The following is a 20,831-nucleotide window of genomic DNA, read 5'->3' as shown; positions in this document are numbered from 1 at the left end:
TGATTTTTTATGAATTAAATGCCTATAACTATTCAAAATTATGAGTAAACATAATTCACAACATTTCAAGCATATTTGATGCCAATCATGACAGGAAAATATTGCAATTTTTCTTTTTTACTGTAAAAATCAAATTCCCGATGCGTAAATGATTTGGTACATTATGCAAATCTGGATTTTTTCCATATGCATTTGAAAGAAGTCTATGATACAAAAATTTTTGAAGTTAAACTTATAAAAACTGAACAGAAATATTTATAACTTTTCATATAACACTAGAAATGTTACAAATTTTTAATTGATCCCTTATTTTAACATTTGTTTCTATTTAAAAAAAATATAAAAATACAAACTTTATTAAAATGTTCTACATTTAAATAAAAAAGTTATTTTAGAAAAACAATCAACAATACTAGGCAACACCTTAAAATAAAAGTACAACAACTTTTTTGTTCCACACGGGCTCTTAATTAACAACAGCTGATGAGGCCATCAAATTCAATCCACATGTTCCATCACCACGGTAGACTCGATAATAACCCTAAAATCATTTGTCAGACATTTAAACTTTGTCCAGGTTAAAATTATACAAATGGAGTAGTAAGCAATGGCTATACTTAAGACATTTTTAAAAAAATTGATAAGTACAAAACTCATTATAGTTGAGGAAAAAGTTAAGATATTTTTCCAATTAATACAAACGTTACAGAATTTTTAAAGTTATCGATTAAAGTTAACAGGCAAAAGAAGGAAGAAATGGATAGATAGTTAACAGGCAAAAGAAGGAAGAAATGGATGGTTAACAAGCAAAAGAAGGGAAAAATTGATGGTTAGTTAAAATGCAAAAGGAAGAAATGGATGGTCAGTTAAGGCAAAATAATCAGTAAAAAAGAAAGGTAAGGCGATTTTAATGTATTTACTCCCTATTTTATTATCTTAAGTTGTGTAAACAAAATATAGACTTGTGTATAAACTGCCTAATTTATTTTTTAAAAACATGAAGAAAAAAATTTGCTTTTGAAAACAACGAACTGAAATATCAAAGGAGTAAACAGTGAAAAGCATGTTCAAATTTAAACTGACCCTTAATTTTAATTTCACTTTTTCTATATGATTATACTTTTAGAACTTAAGAGAACTTTTTAAGCAAATCGAAAAATCTCTGGATACAATTGCAAAATTCATTTATACAAAGGCAATTCTATGTAAAAAATAATTTTTTATTATTGTAGAGTAAATCAAAAACTTTTAAATAATATCACTGTGTGAATTTTATTTAGCAAAGTTTTAACAGTGAATGTGTTTCTGTCTATGACAAAGTAGTAAATTATGTTAAAGTACTAGATGTTACGTCAGCGTATCACTATTTATGGTTCAATCCACTCAAAAATTTCTCTGCTGAGTTGAATAGAAAAAAATAAGCAAAACTTCTACTTTAAATGCAAAACTCAATTCTGAATTTTTAAAATGCAATTCAAATTTAAACTGTTATGTCAGAGTAATTATTGCATCAACGGAAAGAATCATTTGTAGTCAATTTTAAATTCCATTTATACATTGAAAGAAATGGTTCAATATTTACCTGTTCTCCCAAGAGGCACCCCAACTGTTCTTTATAATCCAGAAAGGAAGAGTCTTTTTAAATATTGGATACGCTAAAAAAATAATAAAACAAACAAAAATTAATTTCAAAACATTCATAATTACTTTAAAATTACGGATACAATAGCAGGGTGTGTAGCCAAATCTTTCAACAAAAAATAAGGACCTTTTAAGTCCTTTTTAAGCGCTATATACATTAACAAGCTGCAAAAGAATTTTCAAAGACTTTACATGGTCGTAATAAAATAACTAGTTTCTGACAAAGAACTCTTTTCTTGATTTTATTAACCAACATAAAAATATCGAAAGATTTTTTGGTTCGATTTCAGAGGATAAAAATAAAGCCTGAAATTAAGAATATCTTGAAAAATGCAGCAGAGAGTGCAAGAATCCTTCATACTGAATCCAGTACAGTATGTGGACACGCAAGTATTTCATCAAACATGTAAAATGATTGGCGCTTTCATAAGCTACGAACCGACGGTATGCCGAATTTGAATACAGTTTGAAGGAATTGTGAAAACGTTCATGAGAACAATGTGAAAATCATGTTTTTGTGTAAATCTCATTTTTAAAAAGGGATAATTAAACACTTTTTAAAAACACCCAATAAAGAAAGCACCATTAAGGGCTTTTAAAAAACGAAAACCAAAAATAAACACTTTTTTAAAAAGCTAAACACCATGGAACTGCAAAGTCCAAGAAAAAGAATGAAAACATCACAAGTTTTAACTTTAAAATAAAAACTATTACAATGCTTCTCCTTAAGAGTCACAGGGTCGCATGAACTTAACACCAATATACTAATAATATGGCAAAACCAAATTTTGGGGTTGTTGTTACTTTAATTAGAAAAACCATTTTTAACTTTCAATGACTGACCTACCTACATTATATTGCTCTCTTAAAAAGTAAAATGTGTATTGTGCTTTACAAATCACCTGATGAAGATGGATTGTTAATGTTATACTATCAAAAAATATTGGCTTTCAAATAATTAACTATACGAAAATATTTGCATTCATAAATATTCTTATAAACAAGGCAACGAACTTACTGTGAACACCATAGCCAACAATCAAGACACCATGATCAAGGTTGCTTGGGTCGCAGAGGAACTTCCATGGGTGAGAGATTCCACCATAGTAAAACTGTAAAAGATATCAATTTTTATTTACACAAGAAACTTTTTTTTTTCAATGATTATACAGTAAAATCTCAATTGTCCAAAATTCAGGCAAATTTTGGATGCGTGGATATTCAAGAGTCGGAAATCTCTTACCTTATTTTCTGGAAAAAAATATTACTTCTCAATAAAAACAATCAAATTATTGCTATCGACAGTAATAAAATATTAATAATGATAAGGGGGAAATTAAAATACTTGTCTATAAAAATTAATGATAAATAAAATTGAGAAAAACTAAAATAGCACAAGAGAGGAACATAAAACAAAACCATCTGTTTTCATCAACACTCGGTGTTTGACATTAGAGCCACAATTTCAGTAAGTACACACAATGCAACTTAAATCTAAATTTTAACTATTTTATTTACTTTTTTAAAAATTATGTTAACAAAATAATCACGGAGTGGCTTAGTATATTACACATCTAACTTTTCAGACAATCGCTAAATGATATTCAATTCAATAAATGAAATTCCAACAAGTAATAAAGCATATTTATGAAAGCTGCATAAATGCCTAGATTTTACAAAATGATATAAATTTCATGACAATTGTTGCATAATGTACTAAATATTTTACACATAGGGAATTTTAGGGTTTTTTATAATCATCAATACAGAAAGACTGCAATATTCTCCAGTCATGATTGACATTAAACAAGCTAAAAATATTATGTATTATGTTTACTCACAATTTTGGATAGTAATAGGCATTTAATTCATCTAAAATAGTTTTTAAATAATGAAAAAAGGGAGTTTTGGCTAAAAATAAACTGAACATTTGAGAACAAAAGAAAAATTTTAAACTGGTTTTCATAAATGAAGCTCGCTTCATTGTGTATTAGTAACACTTATTTAAATATTCAAGCATGCAAGGATCTGCCCAAAAATTCTATTTCAATAAGGATTTTTTAAGGAAACTTTCTCAAATGCACAAAAACCAGAAGAATTAAATCAGTTTTTATTAATACGCATTTTGACCAAGAGAAACTAGTAAAATCCAGTCGAGTTGGCAGCTATTATAAATTCATGGCACCTGAGGCAAAAAAGGACTGTAGAATGTCTTTTGAATGACAGCATTATTTGAATTCACTTGATTAATTCATTGATTTGATTATTCTTAAAAAAAGTAACAGTTAGGAAAATAGAATCGAACGCTTGTCTATTTTAAATACATATTTTGAACTATGTCCCTTTTCTAACATATAAGCTTTGTCCATTTTCTTAAATACACATTTTGAGCTATGTCCCTTTTCTTATTTAAGCTTTGTCCCTTTTCTTACATAAGCATTCTCCATTTTCTTAAATATGCGTTTTGAGCTATGTCCCTTTTCTAACATAAGCATTGTCTATTTTCTTAAATACATAATTTGAGCTGTGTATAAAAAAAAAAGTTTTCGGGGTGCAGCGGAACATACCTGCATAGCATTTGCATTAATTCCAATTGCAATAGGTCCATTCTGCACCAACCACTGTGCCATTTCTAAATAAATAATAATTAAAATTAATAATAATAAATGATTTCTAAATAAATCACTTCATAAATTGTGTTTTTTATTTTATTGATATTTGAGAGGCATGCATACCTGTTTCATTTGAAGAAATCGTGACTGATCCATTGATGTAAACTTTTACTTTAGACTTTGAAAACTCACATTTTTCACCTTCAGCCTCATAGGGATAGTCTTGCTCTTGTTCTAATCCACCTGCAACACACTTTAAAAATTCACTTCACAATGAAATAAAAATTAATTTTGAAATAACAATCATTTCGCAAATTTATATCTAATACAAGTATCCTCCAATAAAAGTTATTCATTTTTCATAGTTAACATTATTGTCAGTTTAACTTTTGTAATGAAAGATAATGTGGTACAGTCAAGTGATAAAATAAGATACAAAACAACAAAAATACTAACATTTTAAGGGTATAATTTTATTTGATAACCATCGTTGAACAGCCAACCGAATTTTCGGGTTTACGACTACTAACGTTCAACTCCGTAGCCTTGTAATTTTCAACCCAATCCAGAAAACAAGGGAATTCCTGGATCAAGTATTGGGGGGAAATTTGCCTTCGTGGAGGACTTTATTGATGTAACTAACTTGTATTTGCTCTACATGGAGAGGAAAACAACGAAACCCTCCCACAGTAAGGGGACTCTAACCTTAATCCGTCTACCACTGAGGATATTTTGCGTCAGCACTGTGACCGGTGTGAGCTGGGTGCAGAATTTGTATTGACCAGCCATCACTGGGATTCGAACCGGGTTCGCCTCATTTTTTCCCCTTCCAGACGTGGACACGTACCTAGGTTTGCAAAACCCTTAACCATATAGTCCACGTCTGGCCGATAGTCTAGCTCGCACTAGCTGGTTCACCTCATTGGAAGACGAACGCTCTATTCCCTGGCCGTCTTGGCTTTAAGGGTATAATTGGCTCTGATTTCATTTTAACATACCACAATACATGGCCACAAATAGTTCTTCTTGTTGATAATTTTCTTGAAAGTGAAAATATTAGCCTGATGAATGGAAAAATTAGATCTCCTGAATAATTACCACAATAAGAAACACTGCAATGGCTCAACAGAGGTGCGCTGGCTCGGGGGATAGAGCGTTCGCCTTCCAATGAGGTGAACCGTGTTTGAATCCCAGTAGTGGCTGATGGATACGAATTCCGCATCCAACTTGCACCGAACACAGTGTTGACGTGAAATATCCTCAGTGGTAGACGGATCATGAGTTAGAGTCCCCTTGCCATCAGGCTAACCGTGGGAGATTTTTCTCTCCATGTGACTCAAATGCAGGTTAGTTCCATCAAAAAAAAGTCTTCCACGAAGGCAAATTTCTCCCAATGATTGATACAGGAGTTCCCTTCATTTCTGGATAGGGTGCAAAATTACAAGACTACATAGTTGAACATTGTACCATGTGTGAACATTGTGAGTTGTAAACCCAAAATCTGGGTCTACTGTTGAACAACGGTTATAAAATAAAATAAACACTTATTATGGGTTATTTCCCAAATAAAATCATAGAGTGATACAACACACCATTCAGAATAGACTGGGAGAGGCCCATACCTTTACTGACCCTTTTTTTAAAAATTATTCTGAAACCCCTTTTTCATATCTTCAGGCTCCAATGAATGTTATGTATGACCACGCATTTAGCATAATAGCTGTTGAATGGTTATTTTGTTGGTATTATATTAAGCTGTGTTAAAACCAAATTTCATTTAAATTTGTTCTAATGATAATCCACAAAATCTGAAAATTCTCTTAATTTTGAAAACTCGTATGCATATATACATATATAATCCCTATATTTGATTTTATTACAGTGCAACCTGGTTGGTCAAAAACTTGGCTACTAGACCAGGTTTTTAACCAGATTTAAAAATAAAATAAAATAAAGAGAGTTTATCAATCAAAAAAAATTACTAATAATGTTTGAAGAAATAATATTACAAAAAAATTATTATAAGAAATTAATAATACAAGAAATTACCAAATTTCATTTAAATTGGTTCTGATGATAATCAACGTAAATCAGAAAATTCTTTTAATTTTGAACACCAATATATAGTTCCTTTATTTAATTTTATTACAGTATTTTCTACTTAGCCAGGTTTTTGACCAGATTTAAAAATGATATAAAATGAAGAGTGTTTGTCAGTCACAAAAATGATTAATAATACAGTACAGAACCCGTTATCCGGAAATCAGAAAACCGGAAAACCAAAAAACCGGAACGAAATTCGATAAATTTTCCCACCATTATAAAAAAAATAATTTTTTTTTCCTTATAAAATTTTAGGATTTTTCGTTCTTTTTTGAAAGATGTTTACCTTACCATCATTTTGGAAATAATCATTAGTGTATTGCTCCATCGTTTTTTCTTCTTTTTAAGATTATTTCCAAAAAAAATTTTTTTTAGTTGTGTTTAACAATAAAAAAAACGGCTTTTTGTAGCGATTCAGAAAACCGGAAAAATCAGTTATCCGGAATAGCGATGGTCCCGATCGTTCCGGATAATCGGTTCCCTACTGTATTACAAAAAATGAAGTACTTGCCAAGGCGAATAATTTCTTTATAAGCATTAGTCTGCAATCCTCCATTGCACCCTTGATCTACTTTATCACAATCCACTAGTTCTGAAAGTAAAAAACAATAATTTGTATTTAAGGGGGAAACATGCTGTAACATGTATGAACAAGTGAACTTGGGCACTCCGTTGATTAACAGATTTACTCCCTCCCATTAAAACATTTTAGTAAAATATTATCATCTTAACTATTTTATTGAAATAATTTGCTTAAATTATGCAAGAAAAAGAATTAATAGCAACATATTTAGCTGTAATAATTTTTAATGAACGTTGCAAAGAATTATTGACAGTCTTGGAACAATTGGAAATAAATGTAAGCCCAGCAGCCAAAGAATATGCTCCAGATGAAGGTGAAAGCATAATTTTGGATGCTATTCTAGAAACAGATAAGGCACTTGAAACAGCTGAAAGAACAAGACTAGCACTTGAAACAGCTGAAAGAACAAGACTAGCACTTGAAACAGCTGAAAATGATGGAGAAAAAGCATGTTATGAATCAGGTATTAATGCAAAATTTTATACATTTATATGGATTCTTGAAAACAAAACTTTTAACTCAAAACGAAGTTTCTCTTACTTTTTGTATCTATAACTTGTACAAATTTCAACCAATTTACTTCAAATTTTGACAAAAAGTTTACAACAAATATAGTTTTCATTACACATAAGGATTTTTTTGATTGGGTTGACTTTTGTTTGAGTAATCCACAAAAAAGTAACTTATTTTATGTATTTTTTTTTCTCAAAACTCTGCCTTTTTGTGAAAAAGAAATTTTTTTTTTAAAAAAAATCCTACATGCAAAATAAAAAAATACTACTTTCATAGAATTTAAAACAAATCAAAACCGAATCAATTTTGGAAGATTTTTTTCCACTTATAAGTACAGCAAGTAATGGATAAATTATATAAGCGCTAATTTTTTTATTAGTAACATGACAAAATGAAGATTAAAATGTGTACAATAAGATTTTTAAAAAAATGTATTATATTTATCACAATCGTAGTAAAATTCATTAAAAAATCCTTCTTTTTTTTTTACAAGCTGCTACTCAGTAGAAGCTTGTAAAAAAAAGTAATCCTTAAATATAATCCTTTACGCTGTATCCCCTTGATAATATACCCCTTCCTTAAATCCCTTACAGATTTATCCCCTTAAGGATAATAAAAATTGATTCCAAACTTTATTTCTTTGCTTAACATTCAAACTCGAAATAAAATGACAATACAACATTATCTGATTATTCTCATAAATTAGGCTGGATGCTTTTGTGAACAACTTTTTTAAACAATTACAATGATGCATTGCGCATAAAAAATATTATGCAACATCCGTAATAAATTAGATCAAATAATCGCAATATCAAGTATTAAAAAAAAGATGCAGTTTTAATTTCTCTTTCATACAGCTTGCGTAGCCAGATTTTTTTACAAAAATATAAGCACCTTTTAAGTACTTTTTAAGCACTCAAAAAATATTTTTTATCACTTTCCAAAAAATAAATTATAATTCGGATCTGTGCAGTGATAAAAATTATTTTCTCCTATTGTTTAAAATTCTTAATTTATTAGCATAAAATCAATAAAATTCAAAAACTTTACATAATTATGATAAAATAAATAGTTTCTGATAAATATTGCAGAGAAAATTGTGAAAAACATGAATTTTTTGCAATTTAGAAGGACAATCGGCACTGCAAAGAAATCTCTTTTTGAAAGAGAAAATTAATCACTTTTTATAAACCCTGAATTAAAAAAAAGCAGCTTTGAGGGCTTTTAAAAAAAGTAAATTAAAAATAAGTATCTTTAAGCACTTTTTAAAAACGCTACGCACCCTGTCATAAATGAGGATAGAAAAATCTTTCTTTTTCCTCCGTCAGCAATTTTTTCCATCCCCCCATACTAACAAATGTGAGAGGAAAAATCTGCAAATATGGTGATAATCTGCAGAACCTACGCTGAAAAGCTTCAGCTATCAGGCTATGAATATAAATGCACTCCAGAGGCTTCTAGAGACAATGTCCTCACAAAAACAGACTGTAATCCATGAAAAAGAAGATTTAATAAAATATTAAAATTTTAATTCTGAAAATTGTGCACAGAATAATAATGGACTTTAAAGTAACGCGTTTGTTGCATTAAATTATATATCTACAAAAAATTATACACTTCAACAATAAAATAGGATACTGAAACTTGTAGCATCAATACTTTTATTAATTATAGGTGTACAGTGCACCAAAACAACCCTAAATAACTTTTGATTTAATGATTGGATAATCACGTTCTAGTACTCAATCTTAATGGTTCGAGGGGGTGAGTTCAAATATGCTAATTAATTAGAGCAGGCAATAATTTAAGTTACAAACTCGGAATAACGTAACATATTATCAACGTATTCGGATTTCTGACCCTCAAAATATAGGGGGATAGTCACAATCTGTGAAATATGGTCCCCATAGTTTGATCAGAAGAGCAATCCAAAGTTTGGACCGCTAAATGTTAATTTTTGCATATTTTGCCATAGCTCGAAAAAAAAAATTTCAGCGAATTGAAGCATTTTTGCATAGAATTATAAGATTTATTTATCCATAGATAATTCCATGCAAAAAATAAGTTTTAAATAAATATTTATTATTTTATTAAATAGTAGAAAAAATTTTGAATTGTTAGGTATACAATTTTTTGCATTATTTTTAAGTATGTAATTTTACATGGCAAAATACAAAATTTGAGTGAAAACATTAAGGGGTTTAACATTGAGGATGAACATGAACATTAAGGGGTTTAAACTTTAGATCACTTTCCAGGCCAAACTATGGGGTTCATATTTTCCAGATTTTTCCCCATATATTTTGAGGGTCAGAAATCAGAATCCGTCAAAAAAGGTATGTTTATTCAGAGAAAGTAAGTTTTTTTTATGTCTGATTTTATAACTTAAAATACTGTCTGCACTAATTAATTAGTATATTTGAAGTCATCCCCTCAAACTATCAAGATTTAAACCTAGAGCATGAAGATTCAATCATTACATTAAAAGTTATTCAGGGTGGATCATTTTTTTATTTTTGTGCACTGTACATTGGTTCTATTATTCATTTATTGAGAAATAATTCATTTATTGAGATATTGAGAAATAATTCCAAGAAAAGAAGAAAAAATAAACCTTGTTCTGATAGGGAAACCAAAGCCTTCTTTTTCAGTGCCCACTGTCCTTCAATATTTCCAGTGGTAGAAAATGCCCAGCAAGATCCACACTGTTGTTGATTTTTGACTTCAGTTATTATTTTTTTGTCCCGCCAGTCAAATGAATCAGGGATGCTAATTTTTGGAATTTCAGCTGAAGGTGGCATTTCATTTGCATCCATAAGATCTGGGCGTAAGCCTAAAGCATTTCGCTTGAATTCTTCCCCTACAATAGACACAAAAATCGCATCTTCAATATAAAGTAGAGACAAATTATGCAAAGACGAATAAATAAATTAATTCTAAAACAAATTTTATTTGTTCTACCTCTGAATATAGATGCAAAATACCCAGATTCTAGTAACTTGGGATAAATACCTTAAATTCTTAAATACCTACCTGGGTATCTATGAATTTTGTTGAAAATCCAATGATCAGGTTTTTCTTTGGAGTTTTACAAAATTATATATATTTAAGGTACAAAAATACTAATCATGATAACAAACAACAGGTCTTTTGTTGAAAGGTTGTACAATTGAGTATAGGATTGTTTTGTTGAACGTAAAAAAAAACTTAACTCAGTCAAATTTTTCCAACAAAATAATGACAAATAATGCAGCTCAGGAAGTTTATTTTTAAAAAAACAAAACTTTTGAACAGTTCTTCTCTTTGTAATATATTTCACATTTTTATACATAAGTACAATAAAATAGCTTCAAAATTTAATTATTATAAATTATCTTTTTGAAATACGTAAGTATTTTCATATGCTGAAATATAGTGTAAAAAACTTATAAAAGAGTTGAATATTAAATACTAGTGGTATAACTATTTGCTTTATATATTACTTATGATTTTGTTAAACTTTGAACTTTTTTATTTTACTTGATTATTTTACTTTTCTTTAAAATTATTTAAAAATAAATACACTAAGTTAACTTCCTTGCTAATTTCGTACTTAAAAAAATAATATTCTCAATCTTCTAAGATAAAGTACTCAAAGTCATGTTATTAATTGTATACCAATTATTAAAAATCAATTACTAAAATAAATAATGCTGGGAATTTAAAATATGTTTTTTAAATTAAAGCATAAAACTTGAATGGCATTTTTTCTATAATGAACAAATTTTTATAGCAAAATGTAGTGGTAGTTTCTTCATAATTTGAGAGGTTAAAATATGCTTAATAATTACTATAAATTAAATTATGAAATCTGACATAAAATCATAAATTTTAATAAATTCTTTCAGTGCTAGTTTAGGTGAGAAAACATTTAATAATTTACATATTGTGTGATAATTCAACTAATTATGTGAATACAAAAGCTTATAAAACTCATTGTTCACTTATATTATACCTAATTTCATTTAAACCAGACTTTTAATAACTTTTTTTTTCAATTTAATTTATTTTATTCATATTTTTGAATCACATAGCACAAGTTTTTTTTTTCTTAATTTCCTTTTATTAACAATTTTTATACATTTTTAAGTAAATTGGATCACTGATTGCCTATAAATTACATTGGTCTATTTAAAAAATGTGGTTTTGATATGTTGTTGAATAAAATTCAATTTCTTTAAAACATTACACTAGTCTCTTTAAATGAAATTCTTATGTTACAGTAAGATTATTTTTTATTATAGTTAGATTTCTTTAAATTTATATTTAGATTATTTACCTGTCCAGTCAGCGAAGTGTGTTAAACCATATCTTGCAGTTCCTTTCTCATGGTCATTCAGAAATTTGATTTTCTTTAAGTTTTCTTGAAAGACTTTGAATCGACCCATTTTTTCTGCAATAAAAAGAAAAAGTTTTTAAAAAAAGCACATTTTCTACGGCAAACTTCAAAACATTCCATCAGGCTTACCTCTTTCATCTTTGTATTCTTTTCCATGCCTGGCAATGAAATCATCAAAAAGTAATTTCTCTGCATAATCATGGTGAAGATTCACGATGGGGGACTAAAAAAAATAAGGAAATAATGAAACCAGCTCACAGCTGGTAAAACAAATAAATAAACCAGTACATCTCTGCTCTAAATAGAGGGATTAACAAAATAGTTAAAACAGAAAAAATTAACAAAATAGTTGCATGAAAATAGTTGCCATAAACTATAAAAATAATTGCCTAAATAAGAACAAAAATATGAAATTACAAAAAAATTTAGGATTTTTTTTATAATTTTACAAATAATAAAATTATAAAATCATACAAATACTATAATCTGATAGTGATAATCTGATCTTGACTTTTAGTTTTATAAATAGGAGAAAATAAGGATAAAAACACAAAAAATCATGTCTTTTAATGAGTTTTAGTTTTAAAATTCTTAATTTAAAAAAGTCATGGACTCCGATTTTTTAAAAGAAAATCTTTATGAAAGGTGTGCTCTTGCAATAAAAATGTTGTGAAGGAATCCTTAAGAATGAACCCAAATTTTTCCTAAAGTGAATCCTGGTTTGAATAATACAATTATGTAATTCAACCATTCTTTTTTGATGAATTTGTAGATGAATATTTAGTTTAAATGTAGGCCGATTAATTTAATAAAGAAATTATTTTGATAAAGGAAAATTTTTCCTCATTCGTAAGTATTGCCTAAAAATTCTATTGCTTAACTCAAAATTTTTATTTTTATCATTTTTATAAGGTCACACATCTTTCAACAGTCTTAATGAACAAACATGAACTATAACTCTTACTCTATTTACGGAATCAGTTTCACAATGGAACTCTGTCAGTGTATGCTTGCCTCGTAAATCTTTATAAACTTTTAAGTTGCAAAGTTTGTGTGGCCCCTGAAAAAGAATTCAGAATTCAATAAGAGTGAGACATGACAAATATTTAAAATTAACAAATAATATAATATATTATTAGGTGTACAAATAAGTTCCCGCCGTTTGTCACAAGATGGTACTACCAGAAGGACATGTAGAAACTGACTGGTGTTAAACATCTTATTGTAAGTTTGTTCATCTGGTAACGACATAACCTTAATGTATTAGTGATTCCATATTAGCATTACCTAATTGTTTACATGCAAAAATTTCAAGTTTTGAGCCAAATGAGCGTCATTTGCAGGAACTTTTAATTTACTTCTTTAATTTAAAGAAATCTGCAGCTGAGGCTCATTGATTGCTTGGAGAAGCATATGGTGAGGCTGCTTTAAGTGAGAGAAGTTGTTGTAAGTAGTTCCAGAAGTTTAAAAATGGTGAGTTTGACGTGAAAGGCAAAGAACGCAGTGGAACGCCGAAATTGTACGAAGACAAGGAACTGGAAAAATTATAGATGATTCGTTCCAAATGCAAAAAGAACTTGCTCTTACATTGCAAGTCACTCAGGAGGCAATTTTACACCGTTTAAAAACGTTGGGAATGATCCAAAAACAAGGAAATTGGGTTTCATTGGGTTTTTTTTTTTTTTTTTTTGATAGAAAACGCTAGTAATTGCTAGTTTTTGATAGAAAACGGCGAAAGCTTATTTGTAATCCCAATTTATTTTTATATTGACTAATAAAAAAGGTGGGATACATAGAATTTTGAATGACAAATAATTTTTAATTAACTTTCCACGCATGTATAAAAACAATTGAGCAAAGAAAAGAAATTTTTAAAAATTCATATTTTGTGCAACCTAAAATATGTTATTCCTTTTTGGTCAAGATTGGAAGATTAGTATCAGTGTCGGATTTCCCATTAGGCCAGACTACGCCATGGGCTGGGGCTCCCAATGATTAGGGGCCCAGTATTAATAAATTTCAAATTTTTTTCAAAATGTTATGATTATTTTTTAGTTCTAATTTAACAAAATAAAGTAAAATTTAATTTATTATTATTTATTTTTATTTTAAATATGCTTTCTTAAATGAAAAGATATATAATTACTTTTATATTTGAATAAATAAAAAATATACGTGAAAAAAAATTTAATATATTTAAAATTTAATTAATTTTTAAGGGCCCCAAAAATTTTAATGGCCTAGGGCATACGCTTAATCCGTCCCAGATTAGTATGAACAATGTAATAATGAATTATTCATGTTTAAGTTAAGGTGAGTTTGATAAGTTTGTAATAATTAGAGAATAAAAAAAAATTAAAAGTAGCTGGCAGAAATATTTATTCTTTTGATTAATGCTTTTGGCAATGTTGAATAAACAAAGTGTACCAAAAAAACAATTATTTCTACTTATTTTTTATTGATTTTTAATCATCTTGTGTCACAAAAAAAATTAGAATCAATCTGCATCTTTTACAAAAGAATTAACAATACTTAAATGTATTTTCATTAAGTAGTAGTTCATATTATAGAGATGCAATTCTTTTTATATATGTATAAATACAGTTTTAACTTATATCTTGCAAAGCTTTAACTAAAATTAATAACGGTTAGGGAAAATATTACAATATAAAATGAAAGAAAAATCTATTTTCAGAAGTCAAAAAAGAATGACAGAGTTCTGTTGAAGATAAATTAATAGATTGCTTTTTTGGTTGTCCACAATTAATTAACATACTGTATAAGTTGATCATAAATAGATAGTTTGTAAATATTAAACTTTTTATCAGTTTCTAAGACTGAAATAAAAGAACTTGCTACAATCAATCCCAGCAAATGCATCTAAAAATGATAAACAAATTATCTCACTTTAAAAGGAGAGAATGGGTGTTTTTTAATTTATCCCTATGTGACTCTACTTTAAATTTTAAACTAATTATGACACAGTGAAACAGTAAAGCATCCTCTCTCCCAGTAAAGCATCCTTTTAAATGTAATTTTGCATTAAATAAACAAGGTAATTTCTGCTTGTCATTTACTACAGCGTATTTAATCATAATTACTTATAAAATTCCATTAATTAATCATAAATACATTTCTATGGTTTATAAGATCAGATAGTAAATGTATCCATGCTTGAATTACATATTTTTAAATGTATTTTTAACAATGAAATACATTTTTTTTCTCTCTATAACTGCTTGTTTTACCCCATAATGGATACTCTTGATTCTTTTAATACTACTACAATTTACAAAACATTTAAAAAAAGATCAGAATTTTTAATTTATTTTGAACTTTTAAATGTTTACTTAGATTCCATTTATTTTGATTCTTCAAAATCTTATATCTGAGGTAGACTTGAAAAACTTTTCATATTTTTAATACTTGAGTTTTTTTAAATCAAAACCTTTGCCAGTAATTTTTAAGATTTTTTGAAAAATTAGCAATTTTTATAATCCTTTTTTTAATTTTTTTTTATTTTTAGTTATTGATTATCAATATTAATTTCCTTTCTTTATGAAAAATAAAATTTAGCAACTTTTAAATTTTATAGATATTTCTTTTTTTGCACTCATAAAATTTTTTTCCGGGGAGAAATATGAACATTTATTTATTCATTTATTGCTAAATATAATCCGGTAACATTGAATGCACTTCTTAACTACCATTCTTAAAATTTAATCAATATTAAGAAATAAAACAAGAGTTTTAATTGAGATAATAAGGGAAGCATATACAAAACATACTTAAAAATGTACACATATGTTTTTTAAGAAAACAAAACACATCAATCTCTAGAAATCTTCAATAAAGAAGTCAAAATAAACTCACAGTTTGAAATTCGCAACTTTCAAGATCTTCATACTTAACTTCAGATTTTTTGCAAGATGTATAACCAGCTCTTACTTGAAGTTTGTAATTAACCCCAGCCACAATCTATAAGTAAAATAAATTAAACAATGATTTTTAAAAAATTGATTACTTATTAAAATTTAGTGTACAAAATATTATTATGCATAAAATTTCAAAATGTTTCTCAGAGTCGTCACTTTCTAAACAAATCTGAAATAAACAAATCTTAAAGAGATTTACAAAGTAAATAGTAAAATTTTAAAAAATTTTCAGACTTTGACAATTTTCACTAGAATATTTTAATAATAGCTTATGATTTTAATTAATATTAACAAATGAACTAATAACTCTACATTAAATAAAGAAATAGTAATTTTACATGAGTTAGTAAATGAGAGCAGTGCTAATTGGTACAGTAACTTCAACATTTTTTATTATTATTTTAATAAGTGTTGATACATTATATTTGAAAACTAGTATTTTGAAAAACTACATCTTGAGCCGTGGTGGCTCAGGAGATAGAGCGCTTTCCTTCCTAAGTGGTGACCCGGGTTCAATCCCAGCAATAGCTGGTTGATTCGATTTCCGCACCCGGCTCATACCGACCACAGTGCTGACATAAAATATCCTCAGTGGTAGAGGCAGATCATGAGTTAGAGTGCATTTGCCATCAGGCTAACCATGGGAGGTTTTCATCTTCATATAACGGTAATGAGGGTTAATCCCATCAAAAAGTCCTCTAATCCCCATACTTGATCCAGGAGTTCCCTTGTCTTCTGGATTGGGTTCAAAATTAGGAGGTTATAGAGTTGAACAATAGTAGTCGCAAACCCAAAAAACTGGGTCGGCTGTTCAACGACGGTTATAAAATAAAAATACTACATCCTACTGAAAACAAAATAGATTTTTTCTCAATACAAAAGTTAACCTAGTAAAATAATTTATTTAAACTTCATGTAACCTGATAACACAAAAATAGCACATATAATTTAAAACATTCCAAAAATAAAGTCTTATTTGCAGAAAATCCTTCAAATGACATTCGAATATATTTCATTGGCATTTATTTATTACCTTCAGTGTTTCTTGGCATGAGAAGAAAAAAAACTGAAATTATCAAAACCATTAGAACTAACAACAATCAATTTTAACAATTACGGCTAGCTTTAAGCAAATAAATTGCAACTTGTAAACAGTTCATAGTTCTTGCTCGGTTACAGACATTTTTTTAGTATGATTTACATTGTTAAGTTAATAGGTACGGCTTAAAGAGAATTATGGCTGATAGAATTGTATTAAACAAATAAATTGCAACTTGTAAACGGTTCATAGTTCTTGCTCGGTTACGGACATTTTTTTAGCATGATTTACATTGTTAAATTAATAGGTATGGTTTAAAGAGAATTACGGCTTATAGAATTGTATTAGATCTTCTGCGGTATTATATTTTGTAAGAAACAGAAGGGAGGGTGAAGCAATTTCATAATATAAAAGCATTTAAACTATTTAAATAAAACAATATTTTGTACAAGTAACTGGAAAATTTTAGACATTTTCAATGCGACCATAAAGCATATTCATTTTCATATCATATTCATATATTTTCATATCATATATTCATATATTTTATTCATATATTTTCATCATATTCATATATTTTATTTAAAAACCAAAATTTATTTAAAATCAAAGATAAACTTTCAAAATAAACAATCATTATTCTAAAGATTAATAATCAAACACGATTATATTTAAGAAAAAATTTGAAGCAAGAAATTGTTAAACTAAAAAGAGTATTTTGTATAAAATTATATTCTAACTTAAATAAATCCAATATCCTTTAACCATATTGAAATTAAATTTTTACAAGAACTAATCATTATAGATTATAGAATTATATTTACTTTAGACCTTATGAACTACTTATTTTCAGAATTTTAAAATATGTTTTGACGAGAGTTTTAATGTTAAAAAAAAGTAACAAGTATTTTCATTTGACATACATGCTGATTAGTCAAAAATACAATATATACTAGCCAAAAATACTAATACTAATGAATAGTAAAAACACATTGTTTACACAGGGATATTTCTGTTTTGTGATCTGCCACGCCAACTACAATCACCAAGGAGCCAAATAGAATTTAAACTTGCACATTTTTTATAGAAAAGCGTGTAGATGCTTGCCCGAGAGTGGCTATTTTTTTGTTTTTCAAGGGACGCTGCCAAGACTTGGCGATTTTTTTACCACAGATCATGATACGGAGATCTCCCTGTTTACCAAAGTTAGTGATTTTTTTGATTTTTTTTAAAAAAATTTAAAAAATCGGATTATTTTGATTTAAATCGGATTTTTTTTATTTAAATCAGATTTTTTTTACTTTTATTCAAAAGAGCTTAATTTATGATTAAAAAAACTTTATAAATGTTTAATCAAAATTAAATTAATATTAAAACTATATTATAACAATATTTTAGAAGCTCTAACTTACTAAAATAATTTTTCATTATAATGCATAGCGACCATTTTGATACAAAGGCATGATTGAAATTAAAAGACAAGATAAAATAGATAATTTAAAGAATACTACTTTAACTAGTACCACAAAGTTTTAATTAGCACACCATAATTTTAATTTAAAATTGTGATCTCTTTTTTTTTCCTCATGATTTATAAAATGGCAAAATAAATGCAACAGATTGTGTTTATAAATGTTGTCATTCATCAAAAAATAAATATTCAATCTATATATTTTTATGTTAAAATATTCATTTTTAATCCTTTATCAAAATACATAAGTTAAGCTAAAAAACATTTTAAAAAAATCTATATACTCATTGGAATTTTTTTTCATAAAAGAAAATCTGATAATTTTATGAGAAAAAAAAATACCAGTCAATAACCCTACTGTTTCAAATAGACTGAAAGGGAAGAATGACACTATATCAGGAAAAAAACATCTGAACTCAGCTTTTTTTTTCTTTCTACTTTGGGCATATTAATCTAATTTCTTTTTAATATAACCTCAATCTTTAGAAATATAGAAATTTCCATCAATAAACTATAATGTAGATTTGAATTCTATGCTTTTTTAATCAAAAGGTAGAATTTTAATTAACATTTGCTTTTTTTCTTTTTGAAAAAGAATCATGTTTATTTACTTTCTACAGCTATGCAAGTCTATATTAAGACAGCATTAAATGTTTACTTTAATCTGTACTTTCAATGTTAAGAATCAAAAGATTTTTTTTTAAACATGTAATTTCAAATGTGTTTAACACACACCAAGAAAAAAAGTAATTTCGTTAACTAAAATTAATTAATACAGTAATTTATTTAAAATAAATTTTAAAACTAAGAAAAGAAAATAATAAAAGTATCAATAATTTAAAGCACTGTTTTTTAACTTTTAAAATCAATATAATATATATATATAATTAAAAATCAGTTGATTTAAATCAATGATTTTTTTTAAAAAATCATTTGATTTTAATCATGATTTAAATCAAGCTGATTTAAATCAACAAACCCTGCCGTTTACCCAATAATATGCTTTCAAATTTCTAAAAAAAAACAATTTAATCAACTTTAAAAATGTTTGTGACTTTATTTTAAAACTTAAAATTCATTCGTGCTATTTTATACTAAATTTACAAAACATTATGGTTATTTTGTACATAAACAAGTTTTAAATAAAATCAAATTATATTTATACAGATTCCAAACTGATTATTCTATTCAAATGAAAATTCATAAATTTTTTCGGTTTACTGGTATCTACATTAATTTTTTACAGTGAGCTATAGCATTCACAATAATTGATAATGATGTTTAGTAGCATTGAATTTCGCAATTAAGTTATTGCAAGAATATGATAGTAAAGACATTAGCAACAAGCATTTGAAGAGTAAGCTTTGGTTAATAAATTATTATTTAAGAAGAAATTAAATATTCTAAAAATTTATGCATTCAAGAAATAATTTATTCATTAAGTTATGTATCAAGAAATTACTAGTCTTATAAGTCATACATTATAAAAACACATACAAATGAACAAAAAATGTGGTTTTCTAATTAACACAACAAAAAAAATTGCAATAATGTAATGAAAACTAACTTTAATTTTGAGTTTTTTTTATTTGTTACTTCTTATTGATAGGCTAACAGAATAGTATATATTTTATACTTAAAAATAGTGGCTGATTTATCTAAAATCTTAAAACTGTTTGCCTCAGAATACAAAATAAATGTTCTCCAAAATTTTTAAATAAAAAAAAGTTTTTTTATTTTGAAAAGTAAATCTTAATGTTACACTTTTTCTTTTCATGGATGTCTCACTCACTTTTTATCCCTAAATATCTAATTAATTTTAGCCTAAAATTTAAAATGTATTTTTAAATAAAAAATATAGATATAAAGACAATGCTTCTGTACCCCCCCCCCAAAAAAAAAACTGTACAAACCCCCTCTCTCATTAAGGTAAGTTACTACATAACAAAGTATTTAGGAAAAAAGTTATAATGTACAGTGCACAAAATGTAAAAGTACAAACAAAATCTTTCAGATATTACAATTTAATAAAATTTTTACAACACAATCAATATTAATTTCAATAGAAAAAAAATTGTAAATTTTTAATACGTCGAATTAAAAAGCGATCGAGTACCTGTTTTTCAGCATCTACAATTTCTATCAGCCTTGTGTGATACAAGGAATTCGTTCGTCTAGATAAAAACTTTACTCCATTTAATGTTGCTTCTTTAACGTCTAAATCATCAAGTGAAACTTTTTGCCACCCACCAGGGGTTGCATAAACCAGGGGGATGAGAGCGAAAAACAACAACTTCATCATTTCAAGCATGAAGTTTTTCCGTAAAATATAAACATCAACCAGTCCTCATTTATATAAGTTGTCAAAAATATCAACAAACCAAATCATGAACGTTTATCAAATTACAGTGCATTAGCAAGCAACATAAAGTTTAAACGTTTTACCGTACGTAAAGCTGCAAAAGTTCAAGAAACACCAAGGAAGACTCAAACTCAAAAAACTGGAAATGTTAGTATACACCAATTATGTGATATGGGGAGAAAAAAAACAGATAT

General features: G+C 27.4%; 1 protein-coding gene across 1 annotated transcript; it reads right to left on the bottom strand.

Moving 5' to 3' along the window:
- Positions 1-335: 335 nt before the first annotated feature.
- On the bottom strand, positions 336-20,594 carry LOC107438934 (cathepsin L). Its single transcript, XM_087166955.1, has 13 exons — positions 20,392-20,594; positions 15,704-15,808; positions 12,795-12,890; positions 11,960-12,053; positions 11,771-11,884; positions 10,067-10,312; positions 6,868-6,948; positions 4,377-4,496; positions 4,209-4,273; positions 2,660-2,753; positions 1,583-1,655; positions 1,192-1,201; positions 336-541 (listed from the first exon to the last, which is right to left on the bottom strand). Exons 1-13 carry the CDS (start codon positions 20,584-20,586, stop codon positions 467-469), a joined length of 1,368 nt encoding a protein of 455 aa, XP_087023081.1. The 5' UTR covers positions 20,587-20,594; the 3' UTR covers positions 336-466.
- Positions 20,595-20,831: the final 237 nt, after the last annotated feature.

The sequence above is a fragment of the Parasteatoda tepidariorum genome, chromosome 6 (assembly GCF_982258835.1).
Source record: "Parasteatoda tepidariorum strain Cologne lab strain chromosome 6, Ptep-v5.0, whole genome shotgun sequence".
NCBI lineage: Eukaryota > Metazoa > Arthropoda > Arachnida > Araneae > Theridiidae > Parasteatoda > Parasteatoda tepidariorum.
Note: the sequence above shows the minus strand (reverse complement) of the source record. Positions and strands in the feature narration are given on the sequence as shown.

Excerpts from the sequence above, each read along its gene's own strand:
- LOC107438934 (XM_087166955.1), bottom strand. The coding sequence starts at position 20,586 with ATGCTTGAAATGATGAAGTTGTTGTTTTTCGCTCTCATCCCCCTGGTT. Across the intron at positions 12,054-12,794 it reads AAACTGATTCCGTAAATAGA|TCCCCCATCGTGAATCTTCA; the intron begins GTAAGAGTTATA and ends TATTTTTTTTAG. Across the intron at positions 1,656-2,659 it reads TGTTGGCTATGGTGTTCACA|CGTATCCAATATTTAAAAAG; the intron begins GTAAGTTCGTTG and ends TTATTTTTTTAG.